At 37.5% G+C, this 18,238-nt stretch overlaps 1 protein-coding gene across 3 annotated transcripts in view; it reads right to left on the bottom strand.

The window, feature by feature from the left end:
* The window catches only part of LOC121422333 (ankyrin repeat and fibronectin type-III domain-containing protein 1-like), a 79,093-nt gene that overhangs the window by 52,880 nt on the left and 7,975 nt on the right, over positions 1 to 18,238 (bottom strand). For all 3 annotated transcript variants that reach the window (XM_041617309.1, XM_041617310.1, XM_041617308.1), the window contains exon 2: positions 11,220 to 11,551. In XM_041617309.1, coding sequence (XP_041473243.1) covers positions 11,220 to 11,388 — 169 coding nt within the window. In that variant the 5' untranslated portion in view covers positions 11,389 to 11,551. The remainder of the gene's footprint in view (positions 1 to 11,219; positions 11,552 to 18,238) is intronic.

Raw genomic sequence — 18,238 nt, 5'->3', positions numbered from 1 at the left:
AGCAGTGACTATTGGAAAACAATATGAAATACATACTAAGGCCACTTTTTCTCCTTTTTACTTTCTACTCTTATATTTTTGAAGTCGAGATACCATACATGGCATGATACATTAAGTTGTGTTTTCTGTGATGCATATGAATTGCTTTCGCAGCCTTTACCCTCATCTAAAAAATGTATTTGATTTTTTTTACAAGTTATGTACTTGGGCACTCTTTTTTCTGTCTACCCTTCAATTTTGTAGTTAAGATACCATACATGTACATGGTAGGATATGTGTTTCCCCCCCCCCTCCTTCAATGAAGTCATTAATTACACAGTTTTGAACAAGCGAAGTCTTCTAGTGCCCCGCTGACATTTGATTTATCACAGGTCATCGTAACTATTTAACACATTAAGTGTTCATTTTGTGAATCATTGATGAGCAGGAGAACTGGGTTACGGATCATATGGGGCATCGGGAAGGGTTAGACCGCAAATGGAGCATCAATGGTTGCTATCAGCGTCATTCTGAAGGCCAAATACACACAGGATTCCAACTATAGAACACACAGCACACATAGAATTCCGACTTGATCCAATGAATGTCAAAGTTGTGTAAAAGTTGCTCAGCATGTTAGAAACTCTATTACACTATTAATGACCTGCCAATGTGAATTTGAAGAGAAAAAAGGGAAAAAAGAAGCCTTTGCTCACAATCGCATCTATTCCCAACCAACTTCCACACAGTAAAAAAAATTATACAACGCTGTTTACTATATGAACCTTACAGTAACTGTTTAAACAGTTTAAACAAGTGTTGAAATCTTAAGCAACAAAGTTTAATTTTCAATATCTTATCTTCAATATGATTGTTTAAACGGTTAAACAAATACTGTAAGGTTCATATAGTAAACAGCATTGTGTCAATCTTAAACAGCGTTTTTACTGTGCATAACAACTATATTAAAACAAAATGAAATGAGGGTAACCAATTTAAAATGGGAATATTTGGTGAAAATGGGGTTAAGCGACCACAAGGGGGAAACCTGGCAAATGACAGCATATGACGAATCATATCATTAACTTACTATAATAATCCTCATTATACCCATAATGGCATAGACGTCTGGGGTAATCTCCAAAAATGGACCCCCAAATTAATCACAGTTAGTCTCAGGAATAGACGTCATTCGCCAAAGAAGGAATTAGGTTAATGAAGCAAATTTATGTGAGAATTATGGATGGATAATCTTGATAAAGATGGAAAATTCTCAAATACTTTACCTTTCCCCTCTTAAACATACTCTTCTAACTTTTCTCATATCATTATTATTGTTATTGTCATCATCATCATCATTGATATTATCATTATCATTAATTTTATCATTATTATTACTTTTATAATTATTATTCATTATACAAAAAGGGAAGATAGAAAGGGATTAATCATCCCTAAAAAAGGTCAAGGAGTGAAAACTTCTTTGAAAAGGATTGAAAATGTTGTCCCTTCTATGTCCTTTTCCACCCTTTTCAGCTCTCCATCCTTTGTGATTTAAAGTATACTTTGATAAGTTTTTACCTTTTGTCAGTTCCTTGATTTTCTACAAGCTTTACCAATTTTAGGACCAAGGAAATATTATTGTAACTAATCTTCACAATGATCTTTATTGGAATTTCTCATCAAAACGAAAGAGCCCCCCCCCCCTTCCGGTAATTTTTAATGATCATAGTTGGACTTTAAACATGAAGTCCAGTGTTCCAAATCCCAGTACCTGTGAAGACGATATACAGAGTGCACGTTTGATACATTTTCTTTTCAAATTAGTTGAGCTACATTCCAATGTCAAGACTGTCCTGGAATGATCGATGCTATAGTAAAATGATCATATAGAATTTGATAGAGGGGAATCTTCATTTCATGATGTTCTAACAAGTGTGAATTTGAAGTCCATTACACTCCCAAGTTCAAAATGGATGCCAAGGCTCCCCGTCCTGTCTACTCTCGTATTGACTTTTTAATTTCACACAAGGCTGGCCATGTGGCTGCCGGCGACAGAGTGGGGGGAGCATGTAGCGTTTGAACACAGTCAACCGGCTCCTTCATCAACTCTGAAAGAAATTTTTGGCTAAGATATGTGGAGGAAATATCCTTTAAGAGGGAGTCCACTCCAAGAAATAGTCGATTTGCTTGGTTTAAAAAAAAAAGCTGAATGCTGCAAATTTCCTAAAAATCAGATGATGTGACATGAGAAAGTTATGTAATTCTAAAGTTTTTTTCTAATTTCACAAAATAGTAACATGCACCTTCCTGTCAGTTTGCAAAGAAACTAAATGATGTCACCCATTATTTCATTTGTATTTCATTATATGAAATGTTTTTATTTTCTCCTCACGATAATGGCAAACAAAGTTTGAGTCCTTCCTCAATAAGTGGGATTGCCATCATTGTAACCTATTGGGATTTGATTAGGAGTCCCCCTTTAAATCAAATGTGCAAAAATTAGTAAAATACAAAGGAAATAGTGAATGAATGATATCTTAAAATTTCCTATTTATAACTTTTTTATTTATTTTAGATCAGATTTTGATGAAATGTTTAGTATGGGACTTTTTCTCTCTCTCTCTCTCTTCCCACTCAAAATATTTTTGCCTGTAAGCCTTGTCGTATAATACTAAATTTCTTCACTAATCCAATAAAACAAAACAGTGAGAAGTGCATCATCTTGGATATATGATTTTCACTTCAACATAATGCTACACACCACTTCCACCATTGGCCTTTCCTATATGCTACAAGAATATTATGACATGAGAAAATTCACAATGATTCAAAATATATTCAATGAAGCAGCTGAAACTGTTTTTCTTACAAATCAGTTGAAACTCACATGGTGCTATCATGATGGCAGGAGGGATGAGTTTCTTAGGTTTCTTCTTGTGAAAGCTCATCTCTTCATGCCTTGATGCTTGCCAGCCACCATTGAAGAATACCGGATGCAAGTTGTGCTCTGGCATTGAAAGTTTGGAGAGTCAACAGGTTCATCCGAAAGCAGAAGAATTGTCAACAGGCAGAGGCCGTTCCAGCATGAGAAACGAGAACTGAAATGCATCAAAGCTGTAGAATAATTTGACCATCACCATAGCACCAAAATATCTCTTCATCACAGGATTAGACAAGAACTTGCTCAAGTGACCTTGACTTACAATATAGCCATTCTGCTTTTCCACGCACCTATGATCGTGATATCTACAAATTCCTAAAGAAAATTTGCATCCTCCTTTAGTCGTTTCTATTCTTTCCTGTCAAGATTCATTGCAATAAAAGAAAAGATAAGTAATGAAGAAATACATATTCTGCAGTTATCAATATTTGTCATACTTTAGTCAGCAAGTTTAACTTCTTGTTGTATTGGGCTAGCTGAAAATATTTGTCGGTAGTCTGCTTGAAAGTACCAATGACAACAGGACTCTAACTAACAAGTTGCAGTCGCTGAATCATGCCACATCCAGAGTAGAGCAAGAATAGATAATTGAAAATGATTGATAACACCTAGGAGATGCTGTCCGTGTCCCACTCCTGCTGAAGAAATACTTCATTACCAATATAATCAACTTTAAAATGGTTCCATTGAATGCATCCATTATAAACGGAGACAAGAGTCAAATGATGCTTTTGCATATCTCATCATCACCGTCGCCATGCTATGTTCACACTAGTTACTTTTGTCCTCTGCATAAAGATCCAATATCCCACTCTTCATATGAAGACATGGAGTTTCATAAAAAGGGTAGTGGTTATTGATGGTATTGATAACCATGGCAACATCAATGCAAATCGGTACACAAAAGTGTGACAAGTTGCCTGTTTTTGACATCACCGCAAAAGACATCGGAAAGCAACATTATTTAAGTTCCAATATAGCTACTACAAAGATATCACGGTTCCAGCGAATGATTCCAACTCTGATCCCAATTAATGTTTGCCTCGTGCATGGAGATTCATATAGCCAACAACATCCAACTGCAGATGGCAAAATTCAAAAAGGATTTGGAAAGGAGACCAAAACAAATCTCGTGTCCCAAGCCAGCGATCTACTCAGAGTACACACTGTTGAAGAAGCAGGCACTCCAATTCTATGGATTCTTGAATACTTAAAGGCCTGGAAAGAGAATCTGAGGAACTTGGCACAAGGCATCCAAATAGTAAGAGGGGGGGGGGTTGTTGGTGAAAACCAAGGGAGACAGAGGACGAGAGAAGATGGAGCGCGCGACCCAAGAGTGTTGCTCTACTGTGCTTCTGGCTTTCAACGTGAGGCGCCTCTTTCCCCCCAATTCATCACCCAAAACAAACCATTTCCACTCAAGTGGTAGAGAGCGTTGTCCTGTAGCGTCATCTATCGCTCGTTACCCGACTTGTCTGACCGATTTCATTGATCCAGCGCCGGGTTTGATATGGAGAGGTTATTTTTAAAAATCCTCTTCACGGTCTTTTTACGTCTTTTGGTTTTTAATATGGAGATGGCCTGAACAAGTCAAGCGTGCCCCCATTTTCATTGGATGGAATTATGTCTGTGTCATTTATCCTATCTCAGATGGATAGAAAAGGAGGACGAGGAAAAGGAAGAGGAAGATGAAAAGAGACAGAGGAGGGGTTGCCAACGAGAGTGGTGGTGTTCAGTGGGCCATCACTGTGATCAGTGGCTTAAATCAAGCATAAAACCAATGAAGAGTCATCCTTTTTACAGTAAGAGCAAGCCACAAGCAATGATATCTTTATTCAGACTCTTAGATGAAAGCAAACACTACAACTTCATCTGAAGAAATAGCAAGTTATATGAAGATTATGTGCAAAATGTTGTCAGATAGACATGGCCATAGTCCAAAGGGAAATGTAAAATGAAGGATCGCTGTATAAACCCTTCACTCCAGGTCAGTGGTCTAAAAATGCAGCCTAATGTCCCCCCCATGACTTGTGTGCAGAAGGTTCCTCTCACACCAAGTTCTATTTATGCTAGTCTTGTGTAAAGACACACTTGTTGTCTTGATGAAAGGCTCAAACGGGATCTGTGCCCTCAGACTAGCAAAACAAGTATGAAGAACTCCATCATAGCACAACAAAAAAAATGGTGAAAGTGATACAACATGGCAACCAATGTGGAAGAAGTATAAAAATCAACATAACAAATTAAGAGTTTGAGAAAAAGATGAATAAAAAGTGGTCCCAATATAATATTATTATCGATACCATCCATGGTACCATTAAGGTTTGAAATAATTTGGAAAACCAGCCATCCATATAAAATAGAATAGTGACAAGTTGGATGCTTTATACCATGGACCTGTGTAGTAGGTCCATGTTTATACAGACCATTCACCAGCCACTCCATGCTGAAAATTGCTGTCAAGAAAGAGCGCCACCTAGTGTTTGGAAAGTTACAGTTCATAAAAACTCTGCCACAAAGTTACAGTTTATCAAAACCCTTTTCTTTTCCTTTGAAATATGCAAACATCCTTGCTATTCACAACTTATTGGACTTATCATTTACACAGAAACGAGTACCTTTCTTTTTAAAGCAAAGTAAACAATGAAAGATTCACCTAAAACCCAATTTGAGCTGGTATATAAACTTCATTAAGAAGAAACAGCCAGGATGGCAAGTGTACATGTTCAATTATCAAACACTGAAATATAGGGGAACATAAATCATTTACCCCCCCCCCAGAAAAATCCTGAAATACAGAACAGACAAAAATTTGGACCCAATGAGTGCAAAATATCACAAAATCATAATAATTCTTATCATACTGCTTCTTTGCCTTGGGTATCTTAGCTGTCATATGACGTAAATCCCTCTTCAGATAGTCATCCATTTTTGGACGACTGCATGGCAATGAACCTTGAATCAAAGCCAATAGTCTGCCCCCCATCACCAATACGAGATCAAAATAGTTTCAAGTAACACCTGATAATCTGTCCGGCATCCTAGCTTCCCTAATAAAGATGAACACTTGAAAAAATTGCCTCTACATGCCTCGAGTGTGTCCTCACACAAGTTTTCCAGCGGAGAAGATTTCTGTCCCATAAACATTCCGTCATTGACGATAGTAAACAAACAGGTAACGGTGACGCAGATGCAAGCATCCTGCTCTCTGTTTTGCAGCATCTATTGCTTTGAAGCTGTTTCTGCATCTCGATCAACTCATCCTGTCTTTTTCCTTCTTTATTTCTCTTTTAAAGGCACTCTCAAAATGAAGACCATATTTTTTGTTAGCATCCTCAGTCCATGCCATTCTCTGTATCTGTTCATACATAATCATACATGTTATCTCTTGTTTCTCTCTCATCTTCTGTGTAACATTATCCTCCTTCAATACCCTTCATTATCTTACTCATACTATCTCTCTTTCTATCTCTTTATCTATTTCTCCATTATCTATCCCTCTGTTCGTCTAAGTGTCTTTGCTACTAGATCTGTGTGATACACGATGCATCTTCCTTGGCAACAGTAACAGTACGGATGCTTTCAGACCAATGCGATCACTGAAATTGGATTCATGAGAATTTGTTTTGGCCTCAAAATACTAGTCAGAACTTTATTTTCTACATTCATACCAACCCGAATCAGACCTATACAATGCAATTTCATGAAGTTATGAGCATGCGCAGTGTGATCTGACTAGTAGACGAGGCACGCGATTCAAAATCACTAGCTCAGCAAGCTAACAACTTAGTCTGCTGTGCAAACCTTTCATTCGATGTGAGGGTCTGAATGTGCAGGCTATGATGCCTTGCGTACTGAAGGCCCTCTCCCTAAGGCCAGCAAGTTTTATATATGTGCTAGTCTTTGCGTGGAGACAGATTTATTGATCAATCAGGGTCTGTGCCTGCGGACTACTAACAACCCAGTGGGGTGTTTCATAAAGCTGTTCGTTCAGTTAAGAGCGACTAGTGAACCTTTCTTACGCGTTAAACAATCGCAAATGAACATTGTCCTGGATATCATTGAGAAAAGGATCACCAGTCATTCTTAAAGTCAATCTGAACTTGCAAACAGCTTCATGAAATGGCCCCCAGGTGCCGTACAGCAGGCAAATTTACTTTTGTACTGTGAGAATACCCACAAGACCTTAGAGATTTCCTGCACAAAGTTTTGGCAATTTTGAAAAGTGCCAACTAATTAATGCATATTTTCTTTCTGCAATATATCACAAGTAATAAGCATTCACAATGGCAACAAATACATGGTACTATCTGATCAGGGAAGATTTTCATATTGGGTTGGTGTTTCTAACGCTGTTCGACAGAGCGACTTTAAAAGAATGACTGGTGATCCTTTCTTGTGGTAAATGGTATATTGATTACAATGACTACAATTGAATTGGCAATGGTTAAGCGCGGAAGAAGGGTTCACCAGTCGTTTTTAAAGCCGCTCTCAAGTTTCGAGCAGCTTTATGAAATGGTCCAAGGAAGAATTTTCTCAGTTTTCAAGCCGGTCTGAATGAACCTTATATGGAAGGGAAATATAAACCTCACAATAATCAGAGCTCCGATGATCAACGCGCTCATCCCGGATTACAGCACCCAACGACCGACCGCAATCTACCTGGGACAGCGGTATAAATATTGCCTCTCGGTTACCAGGTTGATCAAGTCAATGACTGATTGGGGAGTATTTTGGGGGTTCGTTTGGGTCTATTTTAGGGGGAAGGATTAAGGGAGTCTATTTCGGTTGTGTCATTGTTTTGTTGGCTGTTGATGGATGTATCCCTCTGGCTGTCGTGAATGTGCAACTTGGTGTGTGGGAATCATCTTGCGGGGTTCCTGGTCGTGTTGCGGTCCACAGGGACGCTCTTGCTGTCCTCAGAATCACCTTTTCAACCCCCATGTCCTGCTTCCTGATCAAAATATAGCACCCATCCAACACCATTGTCTACCGTATAATTGTTCCAATATTTCTCCCCATATCATGACAAGATGTGAGCTAAATATGTTGATGAAACGTTTCAGAAAATGAGTTCAGCTTTCACTTGTAGTTGTATCATTCAATGAAGTAAACAAGCAATGTTTGTTTGATGATACTTTAAACCCCTCTCCACAGCAAAGAAACCCCTTGAATCATTCCCCAAATGGAAATAGAAATGCAACATACATAATAAACAGATTAAAATGGATAACCCCCACACCCATAATGAAAAATATATTTCAAAATAATAAAAACAAGATAGTAGAAAATAACAAGAAAATGAAATAACAAATCAATACTTAATGAAATAGAAAGAAGTAAAAAGTATGTATGATAAAAAGAAAATATGAATTATACTATCAAAATGGATTGAGGCACAAATCATTTTGTTTTTAATGTGGAGCTGGCAATTTAATATCGATTGCTCTCCTAACTAGATTTTGTTTTTCTCCTCCGAACCTATAATTTTTTTTCGCCCACATAATAATCCCTTAATATTGCACCAGAAACGATCCCACATCAAATAAAATGATCGAAAACAAAGTTTATTACTAATCCATCATCAACAACTTACAGAAAGCCTTTTTCTGTACTGATAAAGGGATTCATCAAAATCATGCATTGATCGATTCATAAAGTTCTAGTTTTTAGAAGCAGTTTCTTCATGAGAGGGCGGGGAAGGGGTGTGATTAAGTGAAGCGCTGGCTTCACGTCATAAACCTCTCCAAAATCATTGATTTCACTCCCATCGCGGCTCAGAATCATTCCCCAAAACAAATATTATGGTCACTGACATATATCTACCATCGTCTACTCCAAATTACCCACTCGGTAAAGAAACTGTTATTTTTCTTGTATTTATCTTTATGCCTTAAAAATATATTGATTATTCCCCAGGCGTGTGACGTATGAGTGCTAAATGAGTTTTGTTGTTGCGGTTGTTTGTCACATGTTTTAGCAGGTGTATGTATCTTTTATATTACAACTTTAATAATGCAGAAACAATTATTGTGCAGCAAGAAAGTGGAATTTGTTATGATTTTATGGCTGTATTGTTTTTTTTTTTTTTTTTTCATGCTACTGCCCTCCTTTTCCACGGTTCACAAGGAAAAACTTTGTTGAGTTTACCTCAAGCATTACAAATGTAAGGACAAGTTGATCTTTTTTGGTGTGATTCACAGGGGCGTCGTGGTCTATAGTGGTTGCAAATCTTTTGTTTCAATCAGAGGGACGTGGGTTCGAATCCCAGCCATGGCATGTTTTCCTTCAGCAAGAAATTTATCAACATTGTGCTGCACTCAACCCAGGTGAGGTGAATGGGTACCCGGCCGGATAAATTCCTTGAATACACCTTTAGCAGCTGGAGCTGAAGCCGGATAATACATAGTGCGCCACTGAATAAGCAACTTTATATAATCGGTGCCTCATTAATGCTATATTATTATTATTTAAAATTTTATATCAGCAATACAATTCAAAGCTTTGAAATATATGTTTGAAAATAAAAAAAAAAACTTTGAATTCTATTGTAATTGAGATGTATTGATTTAATTGCACATGAAGATATAAATGCACCAGGTCCCCCATTATTCTGTTAAACTCATCATCAAGCATGCATGCTGGCAGGCCCTAATTTCATCAATCAACTCATTAATCATGACATTGGTCATATTATCAAACAAATTATTAATTGATAACTTAATCATTCAGTTGATACAACATCCATGCTTTCTGTCATACTCTTCATCCATTCATCAAGCCATCCCAACATCATTTCATTGCTGAACCATTCTTGTCTTCAATCATTTTTCTATCCATCCATCCATCTATCCATTAATCCACCCATCCATCCATCCGTCTACCCATTAATCCAGTCATCCATACATCCACCCAATCATCTATCGGTCCGTTTATCCATCCATCCATCAATCAATCCATCCCTCAATCCGGTCATTGATGCAACATTTTTGTCTTCAATCATTTTTTTATCCATCCATATATCCACCCTATCATCCATCGGTCCATTTATCCATCCATCCATCCATCTATCCATCAATCAATCAAACCACCCCTCAATCCAGTCATTTATGCACCATTTCTGTCTGCTATCATTTTTCTATCCATACATCCATCCATCCATTTATTCATTACTCTATCCATCAATTCGTCCATCCAGTAACTGATGTAACATTTTTGTCACCTACCTATCACTTTCTATCCATCTATCTACCTATCTCTATCTAACCATTCCTCCATCCTTCTATCCATCCATTAATTTCCTCTCATCGATCATGTTCTCCAAAATCCATTCTTCCATCAATTTTTTTTTCCATCAGATCCATGCAAACATCCACAAATCTATTTCACCCATATATCAATTCAAGCAACACATAAAATCATCAAAATACATGTAAAAAAACAAATGACAAATAAATGATCTAGAAATATCCGCTGAATTGTCCAATTACGTAATTAAGATAAGAGAAGGATTCACAACAAATTAACTTGTTTGTTCGTGATTACATATAATCTAAACTTGTTTTTCCTTCTAAATAAAGTCAAATTCGCTTCAATGATATTACTACCTCTCACATACTGAGCGAGGAAATAGGAAATGAGAATATATACCAAGTCAGTCATGTGAAAGTGTATTTGTTATTGTCTCCATGGTAACTAGTTAATGCAATTTCACTGAGCTAGAAATAAGAGCAATCACAGGAAATACATGGGAAGTTTCTTGTGATGAAATTTTTAAAGAGTATTGGCATGTGCTTAAAGATCCAAGCATGAATGATTTTTTTTTAATGAAAGTGAAAGTTAACTTCGAATCTGGTTACCACGAGGTGAGATTAAAAGATTGACATGACATCTCAAAGTCATATCTGCAATTTAAAACACAGAAAAGGTACATGGTTTGAAAGTAAAATCTGTATATTCATGTTTGTCAGTTAGGGGATTCTCCATCCTTCACAAGTTTGTTGTTTGGCAATCAATTCAGATGAAATTATGAAGTATTGCAAAGTGTGACATGAACATTTTACAGTCCTATGGCTAAAATTTCAGATCCAAACCTACTTATGAAAACCACCACCTGCATTTTGACAAACAAGGGATGATCTTTATAAACAGGCTCAAGGGTAGTATTTCATGAAGCAACTTATCAGTGATTTTTACTGACAAATTTGTTCTAAGCCAATCAGAGGCAAGGATTTCAGTAGCTTATAACAGTGAAAGGCTACCTGCTTCATGAAATGCATCCCTGTACTAAACTAACCTGTGGTCACTGTGAGGTTGGTGTCGCTGACTTCTTGGAGCAGCCTGCGGTTCTTCCCCAGGACCTTCTTTAGCGCGATCAGCCATCGCTCGTGGGCGCCACGCAACCGCGGCGACCGGCTACCTCGGTTGGAGGTGGGCTCCCCCTTGTTGTTGTTCCCACTCCTCATCCCGTTTCGGATCCCCAGCTTTGATGAGTGGTGGCGGCGGTCGAGTCCGATGAAACCAGTCGAAGAGCTCCCTCTATCGGTGGCTTGGCTGCCAGTTCAAGCTTTCTCAACGCTATCACATAGGATTTCTTGGTATAGCACGCCACGAGTCACTGCCAGGAACCTATTAAGATTGAATGAGATGTAGATGAGAACTGAGAATTCACTGCAAGTTGCAATAATTTTTTTTTTAAATCAGCAATGCACTGAAATACATTTACTCTATCCATACTACCCTACTAGGACAAAAGGAAGCAAATTACAATAGTGTAAATTTCCTACAGAAAAGAGCAAAATCTTTCAGAGATGCCAACATATTATTAGCAAGGAGGTTTATAAGCAGCCATAAATCATGACAGGATCAGTGCTTTTTTTTAAGATGTGGTCTGGGATTTGAAATCATGACCTCCTTGTAAAGTGTATAGACATGAAAAGCTCAATTCTTACAACGTCATTTACTTCCTTTTGTCGGAGAAAGGAAGGATATGTACAACTAACATAAATAATCAACAAAAAGGGGGAAGAAACATCATAATATTGCCTACCATATAAATAATCATATCAAGCATTATTAGGTGCAAGACTGCAAATTCAGCAGCAAAATTCGCCAGGTGGTTTCTCATATTTTTTTGGCGGAAAAAAACCTGGCACTGCTTCCCTGCTCAAACAATAACAACATAAACAGGCAGCTTGCTCCCAGGCAAGTCGATCGGGGCTAATTAATTGTCTTGACAGCCCTCGAACGTTTCGAGACAAATCGATCGGCAGGGCAATTCAGTATTGACAGGACGCTGCAAGAATCGCTCTACCCATATTCTAGCTATGCGAGTGACGTTTGTGCTATCTAAAAAAAACAAATTCTCTCCGTCTTATACTTTCATGCTGTGAATAGCAGTGTAATAATAATAATGAATTAATTACAATAATGATACTAATAGTGAAAGCTACAATGAAACTGCAAGATACATTTGGAATGAATTCATCATCTAGATATGTTCTTAGATGTTACAATGCCCTCATTCAATTGCCATGAACTGTCGTGAATTTTCAGAAATCCTTAATCTTGCATGAAAGAATTTATCAATGCTATTAAGCATTTCATGGAAAGTTGAATTCAGTTTCAAAGGTTTTTTTTTGAAGGAGCTGACATTACTGGCACAAAGAAAGGAAGAATAAGCAAGAATGTCAAGTTTGAAATGTGCATTTTGAAAGGATCAATTCCAGGAAAGCAACAGACGCATGCAATCATTAATAATTATCATTTGGCACAATTTTCCAGTCTCTTGATGGATGTTCAAAGAGTCTCCTCTAATCAAGGGTGACATCATTTTCTTTTGTTTGCTCTCATTGCATCACATTAGTGCTGACTGAAGAGAAGTTTTTGCACCGACGTCTTCCATTTCCGCAATAACCTTCTTGAGTAGAATTAGTGATGACAATGATACTTGAGCTGTTCAATCTTCTAGGAGTTACTTTCACACAACAACAAAAATGTTTTTGAGTGAAATGATTCTCTATTACAGTCCAAAAAAAGATGGTGATGCACAAGGGATAACTACTCACACAGAATTGGAGTAGTTAACTTTTACATTCATGATAAAAATCTGTTCGTCAACATGTCAATAAGCTTGGAGTTGTCTAATTGTATTCAAGGTATATTTGATCTCTCCTACACACTAGCTAATGTAATTTGTAAACTAGCAGGCCAGATAACAGTGTAATCACAGTGTGTTCACAGTGTGTTCATGAAATGGAATACATGAAGGTGTGATGATACACACCATTATAAATACTAAAATTAGAACAGTGTGGAGATGATGTCACACTGTGGACATGTGTCTACAGTGTTCACAATGTGTTCTCACAGTGGACAAGAAGATGATGAGAAACACACTCTTACAATGCAGTGTGGAGATGATTCAGGACTGTGGATACCTCTCAAGTGTGAGTGCTTAGTGTGTGTTTACATAGCGGAGTGTGAAAAGAAGTGATACACACTGTGAAAATGATCAAATTTAACGGTGTGAGCATACTGATCTATGTGAAAATGTGATACACACTCTTACAATGGTCAAATTTAACAGTGTGAAGATGATTTGATCCCTCTATAGTGTGAATGTTCACAGCGTGTTCACATATTGGCTTATATCAAGATGTGACGCAGACTATTTATAATGCTCATATTTAATAGTGTGAACATAATTCAACACTGAATGTTCACCTCAGTGGAGATGTGATACACTTTATTAAAATGCGCAAATTTAACTGTGTGAAGATTGTGATCCACACTGCGGAAGGAAAGTACTGAGTTTATTCCAGGACGAATAGTTCAAGCCTTGATTCCCTTGTATAAACGGGGCCTGCATAGTTGATAACTTCCTCAGTGTCACTAGAATTCTACACTCCATTCTTTTATTGGTTAGTTTTAAGCAAGGCTACGTGGGAGAAGACGAGGATGGGAGAGGGATTCTGGGAAAGAAAATCAATGACGACCGACCGAAGAATGGAAGAAAAGGAAATTGGGTAGCAGTGAAAATTATGAGGAAGAATAACATTTCTAAAAAGTCAAGAAATAAAAGAGAGACTGACGAGGTAGTGGATTAGAAAGGGGAAAACATGAGGTGAATAGGTGGAGGAGGTGATGATGATGATGATGGTGATGATGACGATGATGACGACGATGATGACGATGATGGTGACGATGATGGTGATGATGATGGTGATGATGATGGTAATGATGATGATGATGTTAATGATAATGGTAATAATGATGGTGATGATGTTGATGATGGTGATGATGATTATGATGATGATGATAATGATAATGGTGAAGATGATGATGATGGTGAGGGTGATGATGATGATGTTGATGATGGTGATGATGATAATGATGATGATGGTGATGATGACGATGATGATGGTGATGATGGTGATGATGGTGAGGGTGATGATGATGACGATGATGATGACGATGGTGATGATGATGGTGAGGGTGAAGATGATGATGATGGTGATGATGATGGTGATGATGATAGTGATGATGGTGATGATGTTGATGGTGATGATGTTGATGGTGATGATGTTGATGATGATAATGATGTTGATGATGATAATGATGGTGATGATGACGTTAATGATGATAATGACACAAAAAAATACTCTATTGGCAATGATTGTGATGGTGATGACAATGGTAATGTTGTAAGTGATCATGATGGTAGTGATAATCAAGTACGAAGAAATTAGATAAAAAAGGGGCTAATTAGAAACAAAACATTTATTAATTTCATTTTCATTTTTCCATTTTCATTCATTAACCGTCAGGTTATTTCACAACAGCAACAAAATTTGAAAGGGGGAAATACTGAGATTGGAAGAATTACAATTATTATCACTTCTTCCTACAAGACGTGATGAAAAGATAATGTTGGCCCATCAATCTTTTAGCAGCTTCAGGTTTATCAGATGCAGCCTTTTGACTATTTAACAACAGCACAGCTACTCAACGATATGGAGACGTTTATCGCCATCAGGGTAGATTCCAAGTAGAGTTCATTGGACGTAGGAGAGTTTAACATCTCCATTGTGGACGTAGGTAGGGGAACCTTTTTTATGTCATTTTCTTCAAAGGGGCTGCACTTTATCACCTGATTAGCTAGAAACTAGTTCACTCAAGAGGGGTCATACATCCTATTGCAGTCAAGGAAGAAAGACTCCATTTTTACAGCTGCCATTTACCTGAAATCACCCGTGATGAACTCATGAAGCAATTTCATATTTATTAGAGCAGTGCTATCTATTAAGAATTAAGAACTTCTCATTTACCATTTATACTTTCAGCATAATGCCTTCCTGTAATAGGAATTGTAGGTTTCAAAACAACAAAGCTGTTAGTGTTACGTATACCTTTTCATTTTGTTTTATTGGAAACGTGTCACAGGAGTAGCTTTTCATAATCCTCACAATATAAAAATATTCATTAGTCATATCTCGATGCAACAAATGAAAGCATATATTTCTTAAGTTGAATTATACAGTATAATTGTGATACATGAACATAAGTATACCCCGGTCAGTCACTTTCAAATTAATACTTGAAGACTGATTCAAAGTGAGGGATAATGGATAATGTTCAATTCTGAAAATCATTCCTCTGTATGAAGGATCCTAGCAGCCATTATAAAGGAAATCAAAGAAAGGCATTAGAAGAGATTTTGAGCCCTTGAAGGAGTCGGGTCCGGAGGCAGAAATGGTCTCCTCCCAAGCTTCATCCTCGTTATTCCACGATAATTATCACAACAGCGGCGATCTCATCGTCTCTTGGGGATGTTTTCCATTCATATCCCAAACTTCCTGGGTATGACGGAGACAAACAGACGCGGCCGGGCGGTCCACGGCCCGCAGGGAGCATGTTCTCGTCATATGGAAGAAGATGGTATGGCCTCGTAGAAGATAGATACCAAAGACGAGATACGGGAGGAAGATTGGTAGCAGACAGATGTTCCACTGATTTTTCTTACAGAATGTGTCCCTTGATATTTCGCATCTCCTCTTTCAACAAATCTCTCAGCAGTCGTCGTGATGTAGTTTTGTCTCTTTTTTGTGTTTAGTGGCTAACCACACAACAATACCACCAAACACACTGCCATGTTTCCATTGGACTCTGCCCATTAAGTATTTGGTGGCAGGCTCTGATCAGTTCATTAAATTCACCATTGTTTTCTATATTTCACACCCGTCAAGATTGGAAAGCTTATTCTAATCTAAAACAATGTATTAGAAGTAACCTAGGTACAAAATAGAGAAAAGGAATACAGTACAGGGACGACTGCATCCTTGGAATTCAGAGTGAATATTTTCAAGATGTCAATATCAAATACAAAGGAAGTCCCCTTGAGCACCATTGTAAATTATCCGGAGGGGGAGGGGGGGCAATCAAATATATTGCTGTACACACACGTGACCAAAAAAACACATTTAAAGGGGTGTTTTTTTTTCAGTTTTGGACGCGGTCCGCGCGTGGCCTCGTTAAGGGTATCAAAGACACAGGTTTTCAAGAAAAAGGGTGGTTTTGAAAGACTGGTCAATGGTCAATCGTGGGGTCAAACATGTTAAGGGTATGTTTTTTCCCCAAAGCTTTTTTTAAAACTAGCCAAACATGTTTAGGGCATTTTGTTTTCCCAAGCTTTTTCACCGAGGTCATATTTTGGGGACAACTTGTTTAGGGGCCAAAATGTGTAAATAAAGCCTGTGAAAAACTATTTCAGGGGGTTATTTTGCACACAAAGAGAAACACGTTTAGGGGGTGTTTGGAAATTCCTTGGTCACGCGTAAGTACAGCAATATATTTGACTGTCCCCCCCCCCCCCCGGGTAAATTATCAACGTGTGTGTGATACACGTGTATAATGAGAGTGGGTGAGAGATGCCGAGGTTATAACTATTATTTCACGATTGTTGAACTTGCATGACTTCATGGTTGAACTTGAATGACTTCATGTTAAGATTTATGCATTTATATATGTAGCTCTCTGCAATAAAAAAGGCAGCCCTACTAAACAAGTGTCTCGTTAGTAGCAAAAGTAAATTGCCATCGCCTATTTGGGGGAGAAATGAATGGCTTCTATTTGTCCATCATGATATTAAATAACTAGAAATAAATGAAGGTGACAAAATGATAAGGAACTTTACAAAAATTTGTACATTATCATTACAGAAATATATTCATCTAGAAGAAGCATTAGTGTAAAGTGTTAACTTTATTCATGCATAAGTGCCATCTTTTTACCACCACTATGTACTAATAGTCTAATGAAAACATTTCAATAGCACATGAATAGAATCATAAAACTTATCCTCCCTTACTGGTGAAATCAAGCATTCATTTGTGAATGATTGGATCGTGATCAATAGCATTTCTCAACCAACTCCCTTTTTTTTCAAAGTACGGAATGGCATCCCTTGGTCAGTATTGAAATTAAAAACAATCCAACAAACGATCGATAGGAATTATATATCCATCTAAAGATAAGTTTGTGAGATTAGCAGCTATATACATGTATATCATGTTCACATCTACATAGTGATGATTAGTGTTGCCAATTTGACGTTGATTTGGAGAAGGGATGTCGCCAGATTTTGCTCTAAAAGAAAAGAAAGATTAGGAAAGACAACTTGCTTCCTTTCTAGGATTCACCATTAGATAAGACTGGCAGATTGAAAATCACTTTTGCCGCCATCAGGAAGCAATCTTTGCTGAAGATATGATCACGATTTTCACCCCCATGTGTAAGATATTTGAAGAGAATTAGTCAGTTTGATAGGAAATCACAGCTTAACCCCTCCCCCTCCCTCCCGCCCCCATCGGAAGATTAACCACTAGAATCATCTCCATATCTTGCACTGATTCAGGTATGACAGAAAGCAAATGGAAAATTAATTTCCTTTTTTATATCTAATGAATGATTGTGGTTATTATTGCAAATGTTAAATTATCATTCATACATTGTACACGCTATGGTAGTTTTTGTTTTTAGTGCCTCTAAATATCCATTATTATTATTGTTAAATGCATATACTGTTGAAATTATCACCATTATTGGTATCAATATGATTAACATGAATCATTCAATATACATCAAGTAGTAATAATTACAATCATCAATTACAATGGCCATCGCAATCATCTTGTGAATTAACACTGCATAGCATGATACCTCATGATACTACATGTACCATTGCACTGCAGCACATTTCGCTGTCCCCCCCCCCCCTTATTGCATTGTCAGATGAGCCAAAATGAGACGGGGGGG

The sequence above is a fragment of the Lytechinus variegatus genome, chromosome 10 (genome assembly GCF_018143015.1).
Source record: "Lytechinus variegatus isolate NC3 chromosome 10, Lvar_3.0, whole genome shotgun sequence".
Classification (NCBI taxonomy): Eukaryota; Metazoa; Echinodermata; class Echinoidea; order Temnopleuroida; family Toxopneustidae; genus Lytechinus; species Lytechinus variegatus.
This window is presented reverse-complemented; position numbering and strand designations above follow the sequence as displayed.